This window comes from Pocillopora verrucosa, chromosome 4 (genome assembly GCF_036669915.1).
Source record: "Pocillopora verrucosa isolate sample1 chromosome 4, ASM3666991v2, whole genome shotgun sequence".
Lineage (NCBI taxonomy): Eukaryota > Metazoa > Cnidaria > Anthozoa > Scleractinia > Pocilloporidae > Pocillopora > Pocillopora verrucosa.
Window position 1 is genome coordinate 18,892,510 of NC_089315.1, and position 17,940 is coordinate 18,910,449.

A 17,940-nucleotide genomic window follows, 5' to 3' on the forward strand; every position below is an offset into this window, starting at 1 on the left:
TAATTAACAACACTCAACAAAGTAACTACTGATTAGTGAGTTCTACTATAAATAAACTTTCGGTAAATCTTCGCGAGTCCGTTAAAAATAGATATTTCTATTGAATTCTGCAAAAGGAAATTAATAAATTTACGCCCAAGAAAATCTAAGCATAATAATCTTAACTACGCTGAATGCTAATTCAAAAGTTATCGAAGAAGTTAGCAAAGAATAATCTAAGCAAATTACCAACTTGCCAAATTAATGAAACTAACATTTGAGTGATTAGAACACAGGAAAAATGTGGCAGATGCCTATTAGAAATATTATTTAATATCCCAGCTTTACAGACCGCCGCTTCACAGTCATTTTATTTAATTCATTCGTCACCAGATGTGCACATACATCCAAAAAAGGAGGAAGCTCGTTACAGGGGGCAGCAACAGGAAAAAGTCGCAACTGATACATACAATTTAAAAATTATTTTTAAAAATTTTTAATTTATGGGTTTAAATATTTGAATTGACGGGGAGTTTCAAACTGTTCAACACTTGAAACCGAAGTTAAAAACTAAAAAGTCAGATCCTGGTACTTCCGTAATCATTTTTAATTAAAGCTTTCTTGCTCTTCCGTTATTCGGAACTCAACAGTTGGCCAGAAGCAAGGGGAATAAGACTAATCGACGGAAAGCAGTGAATCCAGAATTCAAACAGAGAAGTCTCGCCCTGAATATTTGGGAGCCATGTATTCTTGATACAGTGACAATGGTGTGCCTGATAGGAGACTGTCTTATATGTATAGCCGTGTACAGAAATGCAAGGCTCCGTAAACGTCCACAAACCTCTACATGATTTCCTTAGCTATCAGTAATATCATCAACAAATGAATGATTTGAATAAACGTGGTTATTTCTTCATCTACTATCATAAGTCAAAGGTGTTCCAAACTATTCAACACTTGAAACCGAAGTTAGAAACTAATCAGTCAGATCCTTGTACTTTCGTGATCACTTCTTATGAAAATTTCCTGTTGGCTAGAAGCAAGAAAAAAACACCGATTGACGGAAACTAATGGATTCAGAACTCAAACAGAGAAGTCTTGCTGTGAATGTTTTGGAGCCATGTATCCTTGTCACAATTACAATGGTGTGCCTGATTGGAAACAGCCTTATATGCATAGCCGTGTACAGAAATGCAAGGCTCCGTGCGTCCACAAACCTGTACATAGCTTCTTTAGCTATCAGTGATATCATCAACGCAGTCATTGTGATGCCTTTAACTTTGGGTGTCCTTATTACAGGGAAATGGCCATTCGGTGAGGCAGTCTGCGATTTCCACGCCTTCTTCACCCTGTTTTCTATTTACGTATCCCCAACCACGATGGGACTGACGGCCTTCAACAGATACGTCCGCATCGTTAAGCCTCAACACTACTCACGAATCTTCACTGATTCTCGATCAAAAGTATATGTCGCAGCAGTTTGGCTGACTGTCGCAGGGTACATTTCAATTCCCAAGATGGCAGGCTTGACTAAATATCGCTTCTTCGCTGGATACGCCGCTTGTATCGTTGAGCAACCCACCACAGCCATCATGATAGTTCAGCATATCATTGCCGTCTTGTTTTTCTTTCTTCTTCCACTCGGTGTTGCATCAGTTTCCTACTTCAAGGTCTTCCAGAAAATAAAACATCACAATATGAACATGGCTTCCACGGCCCACGCCGAGGGCAGGGAAAATCGATTGACTGTCAAAGAGATCAAGCTTACCAAATCACTCGCCATTGTTGTGTTCGCCTTTTTATTATGTTGGATTCCATTTTGGATCATCGTGATGATAAAGCGCTTCGCTTCTGATGTTGTCGTTCCACGTAACATCCAACTTCTGTGTACATTTTTGACGTTATTCTCGAGCACTATAAACCCATTTATATATGCTGGCATGAATCCCTCCTTCCGCGCCGAGTTTCGTCGAATTTTGCTCTGCAAAGTAAAGTCATCACAACTCTGTGAGGAGCCTTGTTGTCCAAAAGAGGTTGAGTTAAAGAAAATATTAGCGAGAAGCGCCCGTGGCACAGAAAATCAGGAAGAAAAGGGAAGTACCTTAGTTAGGGACCGGGCGGTCAACGTTCGGATTGAACCAAAAGCAAAGGATCTCAGTAAAAAGATATCAATTTAAGCGATAGATTTAATATATTTACTATCGCAGCATCATTCATGTATTGGTTACTTAATTGCTTGTTGATTTAATTGATGATGAATGATATCCGTTGTTAATCGACTAGACGTTAGAATGTTTAGTACGTCAATTTCAAGTTATAAATAACTTTGTCTAACTTTGTTTTCCAAAAAAGATGAGCAGTGACAAATATCGAATCCAAAGATAATCGAAATGAAAAGAATAATTACCAATGATGAAACTATAAAAACAACTTCCTCATTTCCATAAAAAGCAAGCAACATTTTTAGTTTACAAAACATGTTTCGACATTTTCATAATGTAACTTCAGTGCATGCTCGTTTAGAAAAATTTTTAGTTAATTACTTTACACTGGTAATTAGAGTAAACCAGGAAAAACGAAAACATAGCTAATAAGTGAAATAAGTAAAATAATGACAGACTATTTGAAATATGAAAAAATATTAAAAAATTGAGAATTTAAACTAAAAAGAAAGAAAAAATTTAAGTGTTTTAACAGATGTAGTGGAGTTGGATTCTTCCATTTAACATGCATTGCCTCGTTTACATTGAATGAATAACTGTATCGAAGGCCTCACTCAGGTCCGAGAATAAAATGAGTGCATAATGATTCATTTTAAGTGGGGTACTAATTTCATCTAAAAGTTCAACCAATTGCAAGAAATCAGTTGTAGCCCTAATTTGCGTGAAATCATACTGATTATATCTTGTTAGGTCTTCCATAGTTTAAAAGAATACTAATTGGTTACGAATATATTTTTCAAATATTTTTCTTAAAACAGAAAGGACTGACGTGGGTCTATGATATTCACAAGATGTATTCTAAAATATCGCCAAAATTAAACATTGATTCTAATTGGTCTAAACGAGTTCATTATATCTCCATAAAGCACGCAGTTACTTCATCAGAATGCATGATAGCGCAGCTTATGCACGCAAGCTACCTCACCAAGATTTGCCTAACGCAGAAAACAAAAATTCTGCTGGTTAACCATTATGGCTGAGGAAATTCCTTACTTCAACCTCAACTTCGGCTTTCTGCAAAGAAAATTCTTCAAGGGAAGAAAAGGAGAAAAATGTTTCCAGCCCTCACCGAAGAAGAAAGAAACGCAAATGGAAACGTAAGTGACAAAAATTTCAACCAACTGGGTTTCAAAAGATTTTAAGGTGCACAAATAGACTTATCACAGTCTACTAATAACAGAAAGAAACACTTGAAATTTAAACTGTATTTACCTTCTCGAGAGAGTGTTTTCTAAAAAGAGGAAGAAGTTGTATTCAACGTTAAGGACAAGCTAATAGAAAATGTGAAAGTTTCAGTGTCAACAGTAACGCCGTATTCGATACATTTAAATGATACCTATTTTTGTTTCGAAAATATGTCCTAATCAGAAGTTCAACTAAACGACAAATCTTTGTCTTCGAATGGAAAAACAGACAAAGGAACAACATTCTCTGGTGCAACTCCCCATTCAGCAAAAACGTCAGCACTAATATCGGACACAGATTCCTTGCCCTAATAGACAAGTACTTCCCTAAAGACCACAACTTAGAAAATTTTTAATCGTATAACAATCAAGATACAGTTACAGCTGCATGAATAACACTAAACAGATCATCGACAACCACAACAAACGCATTCTAAATTCATCCAAACACATCAATGACAATGCAGATAACACCAACACAAAAGACAGCAAAACTTGCTGTTGTCCTTACGTGTGACGGTGGCTTGGTAGATTAGTGATGATTGGAGGCAGTTTCCGTTAAGTAGGCATGTGTTCTTCTACTTAACGGAAACTGCCTCCAATCATCACTAATCTACCAAGCCACCGTCACACGTAAGGACAACAGCACCACTGAAACATACATCGGACTTACAGAAAATGACTTCAAGACTAGGACAGAAACCACACCGCATCATTCCAACACACAAAACTCAGAAACTCTACCGAACTCAGCAAGCATATCTGTACCCTTAAAGAAAATAACATTGACCACTATATTTCATGGTGCATTGGTTCATTAAGATCGCCCTACAACAGCGCAAATTAAAGATGCAACCTCTACCTCAAAGAAAAATTACTCATCATTCGCCGACCCGAATTATCATCACTCAATAAACGTAATGAGCTCGTGTCCTCATGCCGCAGCTTCCGTTAATGGGGCATGTGTTCTCTGTCGGCAGTTGCAAGTTTTGCTGTCGATTGTGTTGGTGTTGGATAATCCGCAATGGGAAAATTCAATATTGGTTACTCCACAAAGAATATTCCTCCACCAAGAATATTCCTCCACCATCGCAGAACGACTTCTTACCACGCCTCGTTGAAAAAACCTAGCAGAATACGTTAGAAAGCTTACTTCTTCGACTCTGCCTCAGCTTACGACAACATCACTGACGACGAAAGAAACATCATAATACATGCAAAATATTCGATCCTTATGCACAAACAGCAACCTCGGCAAAAGAAGGGCGATACAACATTTGACGTCACAATGGGCAGCTACGACGGTGCTGAAACATGTGAGCTAAGGAGGAAGTTTCCTCCTTTTCCAACTGCAAAACCTCAACATCAACATCGGATTTTGCCGAGACGACGGACTGGCCATTTCCAACGCCACACCGAGAGATACAGAAAACATCAAAAAGGAAATACGCCGCATCTTTAATCATAATGGACTACGGATCACCATCGAAACCAACAAACAGACCATCAACTTCCTAGACGTCACTTTCAACCTGAATAAAAGCACCTACCAGCCCTTCACATAGCCTACACCACTCAATATCATCACTCAATAAACGTGATGAACTCGTGTCCTCATGCAGCCACAGAAACAACGCGTTACCGCGTAACAATTGAACAAAGCATCTAAATTTACCGCCACGCCTATTATGCAAATCTGTAAAGTTTATAAACGATCGTTACGAATATTCTTGACAATAAAATCCCCTGGTGAGTGGGTAATCACGAAACAGGCTTCTAAGGATGAAAGTATAGTCCCTTTGTTTTTTTCCTTATCTAAGTGTACATCGCACTCTACTTCGACGTGTCGAGCATTGTACTAAGGGGAAATATCGAAACACAAATATATATATATATACCCATCGAGACTTTTCAGGGTTTAATTACCATGAAAAAAATGATGTTTGAAGAATAACAAAAACCATAGTAATATCCTAATGCTTATGATAACTATATTTAATAATTATTTATATCAGTACTCCTTAAAAATATTATTTAAAACTAGTTTAAAACTTAAAAAGAGTCATTACATCTAACACTTTTGGGCAGATTGTTCCACGCTGTAACTTCTCCACAAGAAACTGTCCTGACATGCAGATGAGCAGCACTTCGGAATCTGCCACAGACTTCTAGTGTTGCGGCCGTGGATATCTGTTCTTATGATAAGCCTGTCGCTCAAGTACGATGGAGCTAGACCTTTGAGGCACTTAAAAGCCATAGCAGCATCTCTTAATCTTAGTTACCCAAGGTTATGTGATTTACTTTGGTTTTCCTTCGTTTTCAGAGGAGCTTGTTCGTTGCTTATGGTATTAAAGGTATGTAGAAATTCACTGAACTTTCATTTGTTTCAGCAGCTTTTAATACAGGAGACCAATAGGCCATTTTCGATATATTAAAATTCGAACTTTGCTCTGAGGCTTGGAGGAATAAAACAAAGGAAATCACATCGAGGTTGGGGAATGAATGATTAAATTTATTTTGTTTTATTTCCCCAAGACTTGGAACCATGTGAGAATTCTAATGTATAGAAAATGGCCTATTAATCTTTCTTAAATCAATTAAAAAATTGATTTTTTTGTCAAATTATTATTTCTTAATACTACCACCAATACTATAAGACACGAAATTGGAATGAATATGGTCAAGAGCAACTTCCTGAATTTTTCAGCGATCCTGATGACCTAAATTATCAGAGGATTGAAACCCTCGGATTCAGTATTAGAGATAAATGTGCTTATATTTAGGTCTCTAGGATCAAGGCGGTTAAGTTAGGGTTCGACCAGCCAGATGCATTGTCTCTTCAAGTTTATCAAGAAATTCCTTCAACTGTCTATTTGGCTGAATGTAAATAACCTTAACAGTCATGTCTGGTGTCAACATACCTATTTCCAGTTTTATCAATTTTTAAATCGCCTCTAATGTTGAAATCAAAATTTTGCTATATGCAGGGGGACACTCAGTCTCCAAAAGAGGAATTGCGAACATGAGTCACCATACTATAACCTGATAAGTCAAACTGCATTATATTATATTATATTGAGGTGTAAATCTTGTTTCATAAAAAGCTAACATTTCAAAGAAAAAAAGAAAAGAGTGATTGAAGCCGATTATCTCACAAACATCACCGAGTTGTCTATTAATATGTTCAGGTGAAGTGCTGGTGGGTGTGGCTTCAAAACAACAGAGAGCTCCTTATTAAGAGTAAATATTCCATGATTATTGTAGGATAATCTATTAAATCAGGATCGCTCGAACAGTAGGCCCTTCACATAAAAATGGTATCTACTCTTAATAAAAAATCACTTTGACTTGTAAACAATTACGAAATGCGAATTTATAGAACATGTATTGAGTATTTTTTTCTCCAAACTTCACAAGGCTGCTATGGAAATCATAATTCCGACATTGGGCGGTCACTTGAATCGATATGTAACTACATTTTCAATCCGCATTTTGAAAATTAATCTGAAAAGGCAGAAAAAGATTACAGAAACCAGACAATGCAATTAAAAAGTAGTTACCTTTATGTTGCGATTTTGCCCTCAAAATTTTCTGTCTGCTATCACTATTAATGACTTTCCACTTTCGTATATCAACTTAGTGATTTGTGTTTACGTAACCTGATAAAGTTTTTTTTTCCATTGCTTGTGAAAAGAAACAGTCCTTGATTCCAGAATTCATGGATATACTAGCTTATTGAAAACAAATCAAAATTCACAGTCACAATTACTTTACCTCATTTCTCGTCATGTTTTCTGATACGCAAAATATCTGTGAGGACCTTCAATATTATGCCCACCACGACCTCGTGACGAAAACGTCTCGATTTCGGAAAATGTCAGTCTTCATCATCAGATTTAATAGTTTCGAACTATGCTGAACGCCGAACATCTTCCATAGACGGCTTATTCGAAGCTATCAAGGAAGTTGACTACTTTCTATTAAAATTGAGAAAATCGTTTTAATAAAACACTCGACTGATTAGAGCACAAACAGAGTGGGGAAGAAGACTGGGCATTTCCCGCAGATAATTCAAAAGCTGTCGAAGAAGTTAACAAAGAATACTCTGAGAAAATGAGAAGAACTGTTTTATTGACACTTGAGTGATTGAAACGCAAGCAAAATGTAGCAGATGCCTATCGAAAATTTAATTTAATATCCCAGTTTTACAGACCGCCGCTTCACAGTCATTTTATTTAATTCATTCGTCACCACATGTGCACATACACCCAAAAAAGGAGAAATTTCTTTACAGGGGGCAGTAACAGGAAAAGGTCTCAATTGATACATACAATTTAAAACTTATTAGAATTAATTTGAATTCATTAGTTGAATTATTTGAATAAACCTAGTTATTTTTCTCATCTACTCTTATAAATTAACGGGGAGTTCCAAAACCGTTCAACAATTGAAACCAAAGTCAGAAAATAATAGTTAGATCCTTGTATTTCGATCATCATTTTTTATTAAAGCTTCCTTGCTCTTCCATTATTCAAAACTCAGCTGTTGGCCAGAAGCAAGGAAAAAAAAACTGGACGGAAAACAATGGATTCGGAACTCAAACAGAGAAGTCTTGTTCTGAATATTTTGGAGCCATGTATTCTTGTTACAGTGACAATGGTGTGCCTGATTGGAAACTGCCTTATATGCATAGCCGTGTACAGAAATGCAAGGCTCCGTACCTCTACCTGATTTCTTTGGTCATCAGGGATATCATCAACGAATGAATTATTTGAATAAACCTAGTTATTTCTTCATCTACTCTCATATATTAACGAGGAGTGCCAAACCGTTGACAGTAACAATGGTGTGCCTGATTGGAAACAGCCTTATATGCATAGCCGTGTACAGAAATGCAAAGCTTCGTTCGTCCACAAATCTCTACATTATTTCTTTAGCTATCAGCGATATCATCAACGCAGTCATTGTAATGCCTTTTACTGTGGGTGTCCTTATTACAGGGGAATGGCCTTTTGGTGAGGCAGTCTGCGATTTCCACGCCTTCTTCACCCTGTTTTCTGTTTACGTATCCCCAACCACGATGGGACTGACGGCCTTCAACAGATACGTCCGCATCGTTAAGCCTCAACACTACCCACGAATCTTCACTGATACTCGATCAAAAATATATATCGCTGCAGTTTGGCTGACTGTCGCGGGGTACGTTTCCAATTCCCGAGATGGGAGGCTTGACTGAATATCGCTTCTTCGCTGGATACGCCGCTTGTATCGTTGAGCAACCCACCATAGCCATGAAGATAGTTCATTGTATTATTGTCGTCTGTTTTTTCGTTCTTGTTCCACTCGGAGTTGCATTAGTTTCCTACTAATTAGTAGGGAAAACAAAACATCACAATCTAAACATGGCTTCGACGGCCCACGCCGAGGGCAGGGAAAATCGATTGACTGTCAAAGAGATCAAGCTTACCAAATCGCTCGCCATTGTTGTGTTTGCCTTTGCACTGTGTTGGATTCCATTTTGGATCATTGTGATGATACAGCGCTTCGCTTCTGATGTCATTCCACGCAATATCCAACTGCTTTGTCCCTTTTTGATGTTCTTCTCGAGCACTATAAACCCATTTATACCCGCGCCGAGTTTCGTCGAATTTTGCTCTACAAAGCAAAGTCATCACAATTTTGTGAGGAGCTTCGTCGTCCAAAAGATGTTGAGTTAAAGAAAATATTAGCGAGAAGCGCCCGTGGCACAGAAAATCAAGAAGAAGAGGGAAGTACCTTAGTCAGGGACCGGGCGGTCAACGTTCGGATTGAACCAAAAGCAAAGGATCTCAGTAAAAAGATATCAATTTAAGCGATAGATTTAATATATTTACTATCGCAGCATCATTCATGTATTGGTTACTTAATTGCTTGTTGATTTAATTGGTGATGAATGATATCCGTTGTTAATCGACTAGACGTTAGAATGTTTAGTAGATCAATTTCAAGTTTATTTAACCTTGTTTTTAAAAACGATGAGCAGGGATAAATATCGAATCCAAGGGTAATCGAAATGAAAAGAATAATTACCAATGATGTAAGTGTAAAAACAACTTCCTCATTTCAATATAAAGTAAGTAACATTTTTAGTTTACAAAACATGTTTTGACATTTTTATACCGTACCTTCAGTAACGAAAACACGGCATGCCCGTTTTAAAAATTTGAGTTAATTGCGTTACGCTGATATTTAAAGTAAACCAAGAAAAACGAAAACATAACTAATAAATAAAAATAAGTAAAATATCAACAATATATATGAAATATGAAAACATATGAAAGTTAAGAATTTAAACTAAAAACAAAGAGAAAAATCTAAGTGTTGTAACAGATGTAGAAGAGTTGGATTCTCTCATTTAATATGCATTGCTTCTTTTACATTGAACGAATAACTGTATGGAAGGCCTCACTCAGGTCCAAGAATAAAATGAGTGCATAATGATTGATTTCAAGTGCAGTAGTAATTTCATCTAAAAGATCAACCAATCGCAAGATATCAGTTGTAGCCTTAATTTGCATGAAACCTTATTGATTATATCTTGTTAGATCTTCCATGGTTAAAAAGTATACTTATTGGTTATGAATCAATTTTTCAAATATTTTTCTTAAAACAGAAAGGACTGACGTGGGTCTATGATAATCACAAGATGTATTTCGCTTAAATTTATATCTTTTTACTGAGATCCTTTGCTTTTGGTTCAATCTGCACGTTGACCACCCGGTCCCTGACTAAGGTACTTCCCTCTTCTTCTTGATTTTCCGTGCCTCGGGCGCTTCTCGCCAATATTTTCTTTAACTCAACATCTTTTGGACGACGAAGCTCCTCAAAAAATTGTGATGACTTTGCTTTGCAGAGCAAAATTCGACGAAACTCGGCGCGGAAGGAGGGATTCATGCCAGCATATATAAATGGGTTTATAGTGCTCGAGAAGAACATCAAAAAGGGACAAAGCAGTTGGATGTTACGTGGAACGACAACATCAGAAGCGAAGCGCTGTATCATCACAATGATCCATAATGGAATCCAACACAGTGCAAAGGCAAACACAACAATGGCGAGCGATTTGGTAAGCTTGATCTCTTTGACAGTCAATCGATTTTCTCTGCCCTCGGCGTGGGCCGTCGAAGCCATGTTTAGATTGTGATGTTTTATTTTCTTGAATACCTTGTAGTAGGAAACTAATGCAACTCCGAGTGGAAGAAGAAAGAAAAAACAGACGACAATGATATAATGAACTATCTTCATGGCTATGGTGGGTTGTTCAACGATGCAAGCAGCGTATCCAGCGAAGAAGCGATATTCAGTCAAGCCTGCCATCTTGGGAATTGAAATGTACCCCGCAACAGTCAACCAAACTGCAGCGATATATATTTTTGATCGAGTATCAGTGAAGATTCGTGGGTAGTTTTGAGGCTTAACGATGCGGACGTATCTGTTGAAGGCCGTCAGTCCCATCGTGGTTGGGGATACGTAAACAGAAAACAGGGTGAAGAAGGCGTGGAAATCGCAGACTGCCTCACCAAAAGGCCATTTACCTGTAATAAGGACACCCACAATAAAAGGCATTACAATGACTGCGTTGATGATATCGCTGATAGCTAAAGAAATAATGTAGAGATTTGTGGACGTCCGGAGCCTTGCATTTCTATACACGTCTATGCATAAGGACACTGTTACGGAAAAATTTACTCATTTTTCCGTGTTTGTTTGGAACATATTTATGCGCAGACTTTTCGCATTTAACCATATCCAGTTTGTTCGAGTTCATACAAGTTCTTTCATTCTAGTAAATAAAAAGATATATATATATAGAAAATCACAGTAGCTTTTGGAATACATTTTGCTTGTGACTCGCTTTCATTATGCACCTGCACGTCGGTACTTTTGTTGTTCATTACTAGTGAAATTTTCGGTAAATAAAGTGTTCCTGGTCTTTGTGGAAAAATTGGTTCTCATGGTAGTTGGAAGCTGAATTTAAACTCGTAATTTTAAATTCCTTTCATACGACAGTTTCCACACCAACCTTGCATAGATAAGCAGAAACTTTTACTTACTTTTCCACTTTTATTTCCTAAGCTGCGCTACTGCAATTAAGATGGGTATATTTTTACTAGAACTATGAATTCTCACCTAAGTTTCCTATTTCTGATGGCCTCGAGTTTATTGCGTCCGTCTTTTCAGTTTGAGATTCTTTTCGTCATAGAAACAGATGGAATATTTAAGTAGCTTTCGTTTAATTTCAAGGAAACATTTTCCGCTTCTTTCGTTATACTGTTCAAATATGGTAGATTTAGAGAACAATGGAACCTCACACCAGTTCATAGTTAAGCAAGTACTTTGTAAAGCTGTTTCGATTATATGCATGACGGCGTGCCGATTACATACACGACGGCGTGCCGATTACACAGACGACCGCGTGACGATTACAATTTTAGTTTTGACTCTGGCATGATGTGTGTCAGAGTGCTCTTCGAATAAAAGTCTGCTGTGGAACCAAAACGCTATCTCATCCTTGACGTCCGTATAAGCTCGCTCGAAGTAGATCTCCGTGTGCCAGGAGTGGTCTCTACCGAGTTAATTTCCCCCGTTTCGTAAGTTTCCCGCGAAGTTCAGTTAGAGTGCGCGAAAACCTATCGTCACAACACCCACAGTAAAAGGCATTGCAATGACTGCGTTGATGATATCACTGATGGCTAAAGAAATAATGTAGAGGTTTGTGGACGTCCGGAGCCTTGCATTTCTATACACGTCTATGCATATAAGGCGGTTTCCAATCAGGCACACCGTGGTCATTGTGACAAGAGGGTCTGAATGGGGTTTAGTGTTTAGTGTTATTTGTCCATACTTTTTAGTGTTTACTGTTAAATTGGCCATTTTTTTAATGTTTACTGTTCTTGAAAAAAATACTGTTTAGTGTTTGAAAGGAGACCCCAAAGTTTTTTTTTAAGGATTTTCAAATTTTATCTGCTCTTTTAAATTCTGCAAGAAAATCAAGAAAATCACTCGCCGGAACAGTGAGCCAAAGCTGAAATGCTCTTGTCCTTAGAACCCATAATGCGCCTTACTAGACCCTCAGTACTGGATGTACTTAAGGGGATACGTTTGGTAATCCACACAATAGTTCCTGAAAAGTATCGCTTCTGGAAATCCAACCAAAGTAGTGTTTGCAAAAGACCAATTGCACTTGAAATTGGGCCCCAAGGCAAAGAACTGGCGTTAGACTACGATTTCGACTCTCGATAGTCTGGTAGAACTGCTTTTACACCGACCAGTCGATGTAAATGTTCGGAGGGAAGTATTCAAGGATGCGCGGGACCTATGCTTTACCAATGGCGTAGTCTTCGTTGCAGAGAGAGGCTCATCAGCAATCCGTTTCATTGAATTGAAAGGCGAAGTACTTTTCAAACCCGGACGCCTAAAATCGCGAGCTGACTTGCTCTCGCAGCTTAGTCGTTTCAGATTGTCACTTGAGGGTACAGGTCCACTTCTACAGAAGCGGTTGACAACACATCTGAGATCTTTAGCTGCACAAGTCGAGAACTGAATAAACAAATTGTCCATATTAACCCACCTTTAAATAAATCAACTTCCATCTGTGCGGCAAGTAAGGATATCCTCTTGTGTGCAGATGATGAGCAGAGAAGCATAATGCAGCTGGAGTTAGATTACAATGGAGTGGCTATCATCGGTAGTAGGCTGAGACAGATAAACTACTCCAATGACGTGACAAGTGTTGAATTTTTTTATGTTCTGCGGCAATCAGCATACTTGGCTGCAACTAGTGCAGCTGGAGGGTTATATGGTTGTATGGTTATATGGTTGGAGGGTTATATGGTTGTAACCTCGATTGAGCAACTCTTGCGGAATTCTTCAGATTCTTGTAAGGAAATCAGGAAGCTGTATGGTTATGAGGGCAACATTGTTTTCACCGACAACAAAGATCAAAAGGTTAAGACCTTTAATCCCTTAAGTGCAACAGTCGAGACCTTGTTGGGTACTGGCCATGAAGGAACCGTTGGTGGAACTGAAGAAAGCTGCTCATTTACACAATTTCATGCAATCTGTTCCTTGTAGAAAATTTTTTTTGTTTCCGATATAGCTGCTGAAACAATCAAACTAGCTTCGGGGCTTACTGGCAAAGTGTCCTTTCTTCGCAACCTCGAATGTCTCTATGATAGTTTTGGAATTGGTGCACATACGATCGACGCGGTCCAATTATCTCTTCAAGATGCTGTGTGCATTGTTTCATCTGTAAATGCTTATATTAAAAACACAGTCGCTGAAGTAAGGCAGCACTATAAAATGAAAGAAACGGCAACAATAAATGGCCCTGAAGGAACTGTTTCCAGCAAAACACAGTAGTCATTGGTGCTTCTCGAAAGAGGTATGGAACAGCTACGAGATAACGTTAAGAATGTAAACGAGGACTATCTTGGTGACATTGACCTGCGTAGGCTGCTAACAACTCAGGTGGAGAACTTTCATGCAGTCTCCCACTTCAAAAATGAGACTTTCACCGCTCTTCAGCATGCTCAAGACGTTGGAACAATTTCAGAGGAATTTTTAAAGAGAAAAACGAAGTGGGGTGCGAAGTACTTCACACTTGAGAAGTCTTATTATCCAGTGCCTAAATACGGTGTGGAGTTACGGGACGTAGATTTGATGAAACCTCCTTCAGCTGATAACGTTGACCCCAACATTGAGGCAGCCATGAGGGAATTGGTTGACAGGTATCGACCTGTCAAGGACGGCAAGAAGCGAATCAACAAAAGACAAAGCATGAGCCCTGCCGCCAGCTGTATATTCCAGTACGCCATCGTGTACTAGAGTAACATTCCAAGAGGATGTTTAAGATGATCTAGGGACAGACAATGAAGAACGAGTCGACCAGGATACAAATATTCCACGAGCTACGAACGAAGTACCGAGAATCACATTTGTTGACGAAAGCATGCCCAGAGTTGTCGCAGTTGGTGACGTGACAGACCTCCCCGAGCAACAGGATGAATTCGACACCGACTCGGAGAGCGATGCGGATAATGATACAGACATAACGTTCAGCAGATTTGGTCGCACCACCCGCACTTATTTCCGCCTTGATCTCTAGAAACAGTTGGGACAATCGCCACTATTCAGGTATGGAATATAATCAAATGTTTTTGGCCAGGATGGAGTGACATGTCTGTCATTTTTGTTGACCATTATACATTGTGAGCACTGTAGCCGATCTTATTGGTAAAAGAATATTCTGTTATTGCATTCATTACTAGTCAAATTTAAACACTCATATATGTTAACTCTCACATTCCTTGTAATTTTCGTATTATCTCTTTTTGTTTACAGCGCAGATACACCAACTGGGACCATCTCACAAAGCCAACCAATCATACTGAGGTATTCATACAACGGATGGCAGTCCGTAAATTTGCTTAATTTTACTGTTCATTTCGATATTCTATCCCATTGGCTGTTTGATTTGAATATCGTAATCTGATTTGTTACTAATATATTTTCTCTAAGTGGTCACGGTTGGTGAATCCTCGCTGTAAAAGCGCTCTAAGAATAGAATTGTTATGAGTTATACAAGCCAAATCTGCGGTAGTCTTAAATATCGTCGGTCATAAATCTGTGGACATCTTTGGCAGTCTCATTGGACATCTTCGGCAGTCTTTGGACATCTTAAGCAGTGTTCGGACATCTTTGGCAGCCTTCAGACATCTTCGACAGCTTTCGGAAATCTTCGGCAGCTTTCGGATATCTTCCTCACTCTTCGGAAGTCTTGAAATAATCCCGAATTGTTGGAAAATGGCCAAAAAAACCTCTTTGAGACAATAAACATAGGCCCAACATAAATATTTCCCCTTTTAGGGTGTGGTTTGTTTGTTAATGGGAAAAAAATAATGTTACAACGAATTTTTTAATGTTAGTGTTAAAATGGCTGAAAATTAGCTGTTTAATGTTACACAGTCAAAAAAATAAGTGTTTAGTGTTATCGAAGTACCCCCATTCAGACCCTCTGACAAGGATGCATCGCTCCAAATATTCAGAACGAGACTTCTCTGTTTGAGTTCCGAATCCATTGGTTTCCGTCGATAGGTTTTTTTTTCTTGCTTCTGGCCAACAGCTGAGTTCTAAATAATGGAAGAGCAAGGAAGCTTTAATAAAAAATGACTACAGAAGTACAAGTATCATTTGGTAAGGAGTGAATTAAATAAGATTACTGTGAAGCGGCGGTCTGTAAAGCTGGGATATTAAATGGTACTTTCAATAGGCATCTGCTACATTTTAGAAAACAGAAGTGTCCATTTCTAACGGACTAGCGAAGACTTACTTAAGATGTATTTGTAGTAGAACTCACAACTCAGCTCAACACTTTGCAGATAACAAATAACAATTGGTTCATACGTTCGCGTACGTTCATCGAAGCACGCGGGAAGTTTGGAGAGCACGAAAGATGCGTAAGAGTTGCTCGAGGCGTAGCCTCGAGCAACTCTAGCTTCTTGAGTGGTTCACATATTGATGAACGCACAGCTGACGTATGAACCAATTGTTTTATGACATTTTCAACCCGATGGAAATTTTTTTTCTCGAGGGATTTGTTTGCTGACGTCATGAGCATGCACAATAGGTATATGAAGCACGCTCGCGCAATTTAATTTGAGTAGACAAATTTACTAGCTATGTTATAAATTGTTTTGAATAATTCAAACATTCAATGAATGAACGTTGCATTGATTAGTTCAGTAATTAACAAATACGTCACGTTTTAACTTTCTTAGTTTGAGGGATTATTAATTATTAACTGTAGCAAGGAACACTCAGTGAAGTTGTCAACCATGTTTAAACTTTTTTGACACTTGCCACGACAGAATTCATTTTCAAATGAATTTTTTGCAGGAAACCAACGCGATTATTTTTATTTTCTCACGATCTTACTGTATCCTTACATTTTTTCTTTTTTCTTAATGTGCTGTTTTCGAGGAGCAGAAGTTTCTGCTCTTTTTGGTTGATACAAGGGTTTTTTCGTTGGTGTAGACAAGCACCGCTTTGAAATGATTTCTCCGATTCTTTCGTTGCTATGATAATTTGTTATCTCTATCTCACATATAGGCTGGAAGAATATACCCTTGGAAAAAGAAACTAAAATGTTTCCTGAACATCGAGGATAGCCAACGACAAGTATTGATCTTCGTTCAGTGATGACTTGTATTTTGCAGATCGTGTAGCTATTGTAATTACTAAATGAAATTATGCTGAAGTTAAAAATCTTGCCATCGCCTGTCTTAATAATGTAGTTTTCCATATTACTCTCTATCCAAAAGTAGATACGTTTTTGTTTCAGCTTCAATTCATGATGATCATCTGTAGTTATTGAAGATATTTCATTTTTGAGACTTCAAATAAAAGAAGTTGTCTACATGTGTAATGGCGTGGTGATCCAAGAGTTCGTTTTATATATTAAATCTATCGCTTAAATTGATATCATTTTATAAATATCCTTCGTTTTTGGTTCATTTCGAACGTTGACCGCCCGGTCCCTGACCAAGGTACTTTATTTAACATTCCTATTAAGGCTTTTCAGATTTTAATTACAATGAAAAAATGATATTTAAAGAATAAAAAAAACTGTAGTAATATCATAATGCATATGATAATCATATTTAAAAACTATATCATTACTCCTTAGAAATATTCTATAAAACCAGTTTAAAACTTAAAAAGAGTCAATACATCTAACACTCTCGGGCAGATTGTTCCACATTGTAACCGCTCTATACAAGAAACTGCCCTGACATGCAGATGAGCAGTACTTCGGAATCTGGCACAGATTCTTATTTCTAGTGTTGCGGCCGTGGATGTCTGATCTTATGATAAACCTGTCGCTCAAGTACGATGGAGCTAGACCTTTGAGGCACTTAAAAGCCATAGTAGCATCTCTTAATCTTAGTTATCCAAAGTTTATTTGGTTTACTTTGGTTTTCCTTCGTTTTGAGAGGAGCTTGTTCATTGCTTATGGTACAAAAGATATGTAGAAATCTAGTACACTCTCATTTGTTACAGCAGCTTTAACTACAGGAGACCAATAGGTCATTTTCGATATATTAAAATTCAAACTTTGCTCTGAGGCTTGGAGGAGTAAAACAGAGGAAATCACATCGAGGTTGGGGAATGAACAATTATATTTATTTCTTTTTTGTATTTCCCATAGCCTCGGAGCCACGTTAGAATTTTAATGTATAGAAAATGGCCTATTAATCTTTCTTAAATCAGACAAAAATTGATTTTTTCTGTCAAATTCTTATTTTGATTTGCAAAAACTTCCTGAATTCAACGATCCTGATGGCCTAAATTATCAGAGGATTGGAACCCTCGGATGTCGTATGTTGAGTTTAAGTATTATTTCATTTTAGTATTAGTGACAAGTGTGTTAATATTTATTTCTCCAGGATTAAGACGGTTACGTTACGGTTCCACCAGCCGGATGCATTGTCTCTTCAAGTTTATCAAGAAATTCC

General features: G+C 37.9%; 2 protein-coding genes and 2 pseudogenes across 2 annotated transcripts; 3 read left to right on the forward strand and 1 right to left on the reverse strand.

Annotated features, from left to right (window-relative positions):
- Positions 1 to 1,016: 1,016 nt before the first annotated feature.
- On the forward strand, positions 1,017 to 3,037 carry LOC131778117 (histamine H2 receptor-like). The gene has a single exon (XM_066165711.1). The coding sequence runs from the start codon at positions 1,050 to 1,052 to the stop codon at positions 2,154 to 2,156; it is 1,107 nt and encodes a 368-aa protein (XP_066021808.1). The 5' UTR covers positions 1,017 to 1,049; the 3' UTR covers positions 2,157 to 3,037.
- A 4,932-nt stretch (positions 3,038 to 7,969) lies between these two features.
- On the forward strand, positions 7,970 to 9,102 carry LOC131778116 (adenosine receptor A2a-like; annotated as a pseudogene).
- Positions 9,103 to 10,087: 985 nt separating this feature from the next.
- LOC131778115 (histamine H2 receptor-like) lies at positions 10,088 to 12,985 on the reverse strand. Its single transcript, XM_066165363.1, has 2 exons — positions 12,832 to 12,985; positions 10,088 to 11,079 (listed from the first exon to the last, which is right to left on the reverse strand). The coding sequence occupies exons 1-2, from the start codon at positions 12,983 to 12,985 to the stop codon at positions 10,088 to 10,090; spliced, it is 1,146 nt and encodes a 381-aa protein (XP_066021460.1).
- Positions 12,986 to 13,726: 741 nt separating this feature from the next.
- Positions 13,727 to 14,251, forward strand: LOC131778144 (uncharacterized; annotated as a pseudogene).
- The last annotated feature ends 3,689 nt before the right edge of the window (positions 14,252 to 17,940 follow it).

Coding starts and splice junctions, on each gene's coding strand:
- LOC131778117 (XM_066165711.1), top strand. CDS start 1,050: ATGGATTCAGAACTCAAACAGAGAAGTCTTGCTGTGAATGTTTTGGAG.
- LOC131778115 (XM_066165363.1), bottom strand. CDS start 12,985: ATGGACAATTTGTTTATTCAGTTCTCGACTTGTGCAGCTAAAGATCTC. Junction 11,080..12,831: donor TCGCGATTTTAGGCGTCCGG/GTTTGAAAAGTA, acceptor CCTTATGCATAG/ACGTGTATAGAAATGCAAGG.